Source organism: Trachymyrmex cornetzi, unplaced genomic scaffold (assembly GCF_001594075.2).
Source record: "Trachymyrmex cornetzi isolate Tcor2-1 unplaced genomic scaffold, Tcor1.1 scaffold501, whole genome shotgun sequence".
NCBI classification, from domain to species: Eukaryota; Metazoa; Arthropoda; class Insecta; order Hymenoptera; family Formicidae; genus Trachymyrmex; species Trachymyrmex cornetzi.
In genome coordinates this window covers 96,510-103,486 of record NW_017299809.1, presented here as the reverse complement: position 1 = coordinate 103,486, position 6,977 = coordinate 96,510, and the positions used below count along the sequence as shown (strand labels likewise).

The 6,977-nt window shown below is 39.8% G+C and overlaps 1 protein-coding gene across 1 annotated transcript; it reads left to right on the top strand.

The window, feature by feature from the left end:
• The first annotated feature begins 529 nt into the window (after positions 1–529).
• Positions 530–2,338, top strand: LOC108765599 (uncharacterized). Its single transcript, XM_018514387.1, has 2 exons — positions 530–616; positions 722–2,338. The coding sequence occupies exons 1-2, from the start codon at positions 530–532 to the stop codon at positions 2,336–2,338; spliced, it is 1,704 nt and encodes a 567-aa protein (XP_018369889.1).
• Positions 2,339–6,977: the final 4,639 nt, after the last annotated feature.

Sequence of the window (6,977 nt, the reverse complement as noted above, 5' to 3'; positions counted from 1 at the left end):
TCCGCCTTGGTGGAATGAGATCTGCTCCGAAGTGGTTCGTGATAGAAAGAAAGCTATCAAAGAGTTCCTGTCCACCCCTTCTGAGGAGAACCACCAAGATTTCCGAAGGGTCCGCTTAAACTGTTCCAAGGTACTCCTGGAATAAAAGCGAAGAGGCTGGCGCACCCTGGTGAATGGCTTCAATGCAAGGACTCCTACCAGTCAGATTTGGGCCTTGATTAAAAGTTTCAAGAGGAGGGCGTCGCAACAAGACTCCCCGCAGCAAGAATACATACAGATCGCCATGGAAGCTATCTCCAAACTGTGTCCTCCGTCATTCTTTTGTAATAGATCCAAAACTTTGACAGATATGAAATTGGAGGACGAAAAAAACACAAATACATATGCTGGGTTGGACGACCCCCTGACCATGAGCGAATATCGGAGAGCAAAAATTTCGTCCAGAAAAAACTCCGCGCCTGGATTGGATCAGGTCTGTTATAAGATGCTGGATCAGTTACCCATGGAACATGAGACCTATTTGCTATCTATGTTCAACGAAATCTTTTCCCAGGGAATATTCCCAGATTCATGGAAAACCTCGCTGGTTATATTCATACCCAAGCCTGGCAATAAGGCGGTTAGACCTATTTCGCTCATGTCGTGTGTCTGCAAGCTTATGGAGCGAATTCTTTACCAGAGGCTGAGATGGTTTGTGGAATCTAACCCGATTCTTCCTCAGGCTCAGGCAGGCTTCAGGCCTTTCAGGAGCTGCGACGATAATCTAGCCGTTCTTACAACAGCAATCAGAACTGGCTTCTTCGAGCACTCTGTCACGGTTGCGGCTTTTCTGGACATTGCAAGTGCGTTTGACAACGTGGATCCGTTTATCCTCTTGGAGGATCTGAAGGACATAGGAATTCCAGCTCTCTTTAGTAAATTTGTGGAAAACCTGATTAGCATCAGAACCATGTTTTTCGTGGTCGACGGCGAATCTCAAGGACCTTATTTAACATACAAAAGCACTCCACAAGGCTCTACTTTGAGCCCTCTACTATTTGACATTTATCTCAGGAATCTGGGTCAACACTTACACCCTGATACCCGTTTTCTGCAATACGCCGACGACGTGGTACTCTACTCCACACATAGAGACCCGAGGATTGCTGCTGAATCGGTTCAAGCTTCACTCAACAAGTTGTACGAGTATCTTAAATACAGAAATCTGGAATTATCTCTCGGCAAGTCTAGCTGGATTTGTTTTTCGCAAGGGTCTGCGAAAAAAATCTCATCAAAATTAGTAATTAATGGGAATCAGGTCCCCAGAGTTCATTTTCAGCGCTTTTTAGGAGTTATTCTGGATTCCGGTCTTAAGGGTGGTCACCATCTTAAATACCTCATTGAAAAAGGTAAAAAAATCTCTGGCATTATTGCTACCTTATCGGGTGTTACTTGGGGCTCCCATCCAGGTCTTCTGCTCACTCTGTATAGAGCTATCTTCCGCAGTGCGGTGGAATACGGGTGCCGTTATTTCACATGGTCCTCTTCCTCGCCGAGTTACCTCAAACTGTTGCGTTTGCAGTATAGGGTGATTAGGGGAGCTATGGGATATCGCATTTCGACGCCGATCAATGTTATGTTAGCTGAAGCAAAAGAAATCAGCTTTGACATTAGACTTAATTTAACTACTTCGAGATTTATTTACAAAGCCATGGCAAGCAGGTTTAGCTTGGTCTACCGTTCCCTGGAGGAAATGGAGTTAGCGATTACCAGTAGGAATTGTAGGATCGATGCCATCAGCAAATCTAGACTCTTCAAACATTACGTTACCAGTCGCGGAGAGAACATCATTCATCGATCCACCTACCCACCTGCTTACTGGCACTCCTATGAGGTCCTTACTCTACAAATAAATTACATTAGCGATTTAAAGGGCTACGATAAGAAGGATAACCTCAGCTTGATCAAGGCGGATTTCTATTACAAATCCTTTAATTACAGACAGGATGCTGTCTCCTGGTACACTGACGGATCAAAGAGTCAGGATGGCGCGGTGGGCGCAGTGGTCTTCACGCCTGACATGGAGGGAACAATAAAACACAAATTACCTTCTGAAACTTCAGTATTCTCGGCGGAACTATGGGCCATACTTCAGGCCATTCAGCTAATTGGGGATCTCAACACCAAGAAGAACGTTATCTTTTCGGACTCGGAAAGTGCATTGGAGGCACTCAGCAACTCCACTAAGGCTCATCGCAACTACATAATCTATTACATTAAACAGGCTTATCTCAACATTATCAAACAAAGAAATAATTTTTTTCTGGGTGCTTGCTCACGTCGGGATCCCAGGCAATGAATCTGCAGATGCTGCGGCCAAACAGGCAGCTATAGAGGGATACAAACCTCCCTTCAAGGTTCCTTACAAGGACCTTCTCACGGAATCTACTGCACTAGCGAACAGGCAGTCCGAAGAAAGTATGAAGATTGTTTCAAGCTCTAAAGGCACCCTGTATTATGAAAATTTCCATAACGCTTCGCCTAATAAAGCATGGTTCCATGGGACCAATTTATCAAGAGAAGAAATTGTAATGATTAACCGCTTGAGATCAAATCATATAAACGTCAATGAAAGTCTCCATAGAGTCAACATGGTGGAGTCTCCCGCATGCCCCTGCGGTGACTTCAATCACCTTATATTTCATTGCGAAACCTTCAATTACAACTCATCTCCCATTAGAAATTACATAGCGCAGAAATTTCCAAATCCCTCCCCGAACCTCCTCCCGGCCCTTCGCTCCCCTTCTCCTAAACTATGTCGTCTGCTCTTGGCTTACATAAAGGCCAACGAGCTTTTCTTTTAGTTACTCTACACTCTTTCTCCCCTCCCTTTCTCCTTTGGCGCGCGACTCACCGTCGGGTGGTGGCAGGCGTCTGGTGGTGGGGAAGAGAATCGAGATCGCGCGTCATTACATCAAGTTGGCAACCCCTCAACGTTTAACAACCAGATATGCAGACTTCAATGGCCTAGTTTCAGCCTGGTTGGCTGCCTGGCCAAATACTAGGAAGAAGAAGAAGAAGAAGATTCAAACGGCACGCCTAGCAGGCCATCCCCACTCCCAGCGGTCCGCGCGCCGTGCGATCGGTGGGGACGGTAGGTTGTATATTCGGCAGCCCACAACAGTAGGCCGGCCGGACGCGCTTATTCGGCTATCTTTAAACGTTAATATCTCGTTCACTATTGCGCAACCTACAAAATGGTATAAGATTTTTCGATTCAATTCGGTCCGTTCTACCTGCTCGTGATCGATTAGCCGGTAATTTTCAAACACCCTGTATAATATATTATAGGACCGTATATGTGATAACACAAACTATAGAAATCAAAGCCTTAAACGGTCTAGCTGGATCTTAATGCTTGTATGATTCTTATGTGAATTTATATACTACGTATGTAGTCCTACAGAAACGCGTGCCGAAAAATTTTCGGTCTTGAAACGCTAACTCTACTAAACTACCGCAGTAATATCACAAGTTAAATTGACTAGCAATTTAACAAATTTTTGATGCTTATTCGCATCTTCGAAACGATCTTAATAATGATGAATAACATATTAAAATCTGTAAATAATTAATTCTTATTGCGAAAAATATTACCTCGGTCGGGAGTCGAACCCGGATCTCTTGCATACCGTGCGAGCGTCCTAAGCCTTTAGACTACCGAGGTAGTCAAGGTAATATTAGAGGTATCAAGGTAATATTTTTCGCAATAAGAATTAATTATTTACAGATTTTAATATGTCATTCATCATTATTAAGATCGTTTCGAAGATGCGAATAAGCATCAAAAATTTGTTAATTAACTCGTCAATTTAACTCGCGATATTACTGCGGTAGTTTAGTAGAGTTAGCGTTTCAAGACCGAAAATTTTTCGGCGCGCGTTTCTGTGGGACTACATACGTAGTATATAAATTCACATAAGAATCATACAAGCATTAAGATCCAGCTAGACCGTTTAAGGCTTTGATTTCCGTATATAAGTATATTCAAAAAGGACATTTGGTTTAATAACGGTGATGGTTTTTCTGTTGATGCTGCGCTACTACTTTTAGTATTTTTCTCATTTCTTTGCAAACGACTAAATTTTTCTCTCAAAGTCTTCAGTTTTTTCTGACAGTACTCTGATGTATAATAATGTCCTAGAAAATAATTATTGTTTAGTAATAACTTAAATGCAAAATAAATAAAAATAAAAGAAAGAAAATAGAAATTATTCTAATATACTAACTACAATTTTTCTCTATCATAATTTTAGATATTTCTAATCAAGCGTTTGCCTTCATTTCATTATCTTTAAAGTTTCTATCTCTTTTATCACATACAAGCAACGTCGTTCTCTATATTAGGTTTTAAACTTAATTCCTGCCGTTTTTTGTCTCCAAAATTGATTTGTTTCGAAGGGAAATATCTTAATCAAAGTATTATTAATAAATTATTAATTATAATTTATTAATAATACTTTGATTAAGATATTTCCCTTCGAAACAAATCAATTTTGGAGACGAAAAACAGCAAGAATTAAGTTTAACATCTATATATATTTATTAAATAATCTCCCTCCTTTCTATCAATTTTTAAATCATTGTCCATATTAATATTGTTTGTAGACATTTCATAATTAAACGATTCTTCTATAATTTCATAAGAGTATGAGTGATCCATTATTCTAAAATATTATAAGTATAATAAATAAATATATAAATAAAAATGACCTTGTTATTGAAAATATAAACTCACAAGAAAAACTGCCAAAGACGAGCTAACGAAAATATATGTTAAAAAATATTGATAAAATTTAATATATTCGATACATTGAAATTAATATGAAACTAGTGCTCATATATAATTATACATATCTATAGGTATTTATATATACAGGATTATACATATTTATGTACATATATTCATGCATGAAAAAATTTTTACCGAGTTGTCACAATTAATGTTCTTAGTTAATTATTCTCTATAAGGACCATTTGTATGTGTGTGTGCCTACACAACAGAACAGTTATAACTAGTTTCGCATTAATTTTAATCGAATTACATTTTATCAATATTTTTTAACATCCATTGTCGTTAACTCGTCATTGGCAGTTTCTCTTGGCCATTAATGTAATAAATAATTTTAATAACAATGTTTCCGACAAATATTGTATTTTATGCAAAGAATGTCAGAAAGAGGTTATAATAGAATTTTCGTTGCTTTTACAGCTTTAATACGCAATAGACACCTTTTCTTATTGTAAATTTACAAAAACATTAGAAATATCGTTTTATTTAATTAATATACAATTGGTTACAGTTTGATCTTTATCGGACTTACCACCTACCACTGCTTGTGCTACTCAGCCGACTCAGCAGCTTCTTATGCTAAGTTTTTCTTCTTCTTCTTCTTCTGATTTTGGCCAGGCAACCAAGGTTGTGACTAGGCCATTGAGGTCTGCGTAAATTGAAGCTAATCGTGAATAGGAATGCTATGCACCGGCCACCTCGAACCGGGCAGGTAAAATAAAGGATGATACAATCAAAATGTTGGGGCGCCCCTTCAAACACTGGACGTCTGCGGCTACGACGCTTCCACGCCGCACGGCCGCACGCCAAGACGGATAAAGGGACTATCGAAATTGAATATAACGGCACAGTCCAAGCCGGCAACGCTTTTCAAAAATATAGTCGAGGTGACGCAACACCCAAGACGAGAGGGAACACGTCCACCTCGGTTGAGTGGTTCTTCGGAACTGGCTAAGTTTTTCTTTGTGTGTTACTTAAGCCCATGACACATACAAGAACGTAAGGCCGTAACACGCAAGCAGTAAGTGAATTGACCAATCACAGTAGAGACCGTAAGGCCAGTAGCGAATCCAATGTTACGATTTCCTTATTGATTACGTCTTACGGACTTACGTTTTTCTATGTGCTCCCGGCTTTACGTTTTGTCTTACGGCTGGTAACGTGTTGAAGTAACGCAAGGCTCTGATGTAAAACCTATGACACATAAGGCCTGTTCTTTTTGGCTGAACTTTTGCACTAGTTCACCTTTCTTCCTTTTCTCTCCAGCAGGAAAGAAGAGGAAGAAAGATGAACCGGTGCAAAACTTCAGCCAAAAAGAACAGGCCTATACAAGAACGTAAGGCAATAGCACGCAAGCAGTAAGTGAATTGGCCAATCACAGCTGAGACCGTAAGGCTAGTAACGAATCCAATGTTACGATTTCCTTACTGATTACGCCTTACGGCCTTACGTTTTTCTATGTGCTCCCGGCTTCAGATCAGGGATGCCAGACCAGTGACGGTTTACGACATCGAGACTAACGCCATCAGGCGGCGGGCTGGCACAACCGATTGCAACACAAGCGCGAGCCCGTGTCCGTGTGACTACGTAGTTAGAAGCGTGCCGACTATATCGTCGACTTGTTCGCACTCGTTCTCATTATTTGGCCTTGTCGGCGCGTTGAGAGCGAGAGAGAACCTGCCTTCGCTTTTGTAGCTTCACTCAAGCGACCGAAATATGTTCTCTCGGCCGCTCGGCGTGTATCAAGAGGCATAGAGACATTCTAGATAACATACGGAGTGTCCAGAACTATTTTGCCAATCACTTTTGTATAGATAGAGCGGACTAAACTGAGTCGAAAAGTCCTCTATCATTTTGCAATTTTCGCAATAGTTAACAAGATATTAATTACTAAAGATTGCAAAATATTGGTCTTGAATAATTTTTTACTCAAATAATATCAACTTTACAGAAAAACTGCAAAAGACAAAAATTATTTGTTTCCTTCTCATAAAGTTCTGAGAATTTTTTCAGAATTTTTTTCAGAATTTTTTAATACCGTATTTTATAATGTTGGTAAAAAAAGAAAATGCAGTTCTTAAAAGTTGATAAAAAATTCTGAAAAAATTCTCAGAACTTTATGAGAAGAAAACAAATAATTTTTGTC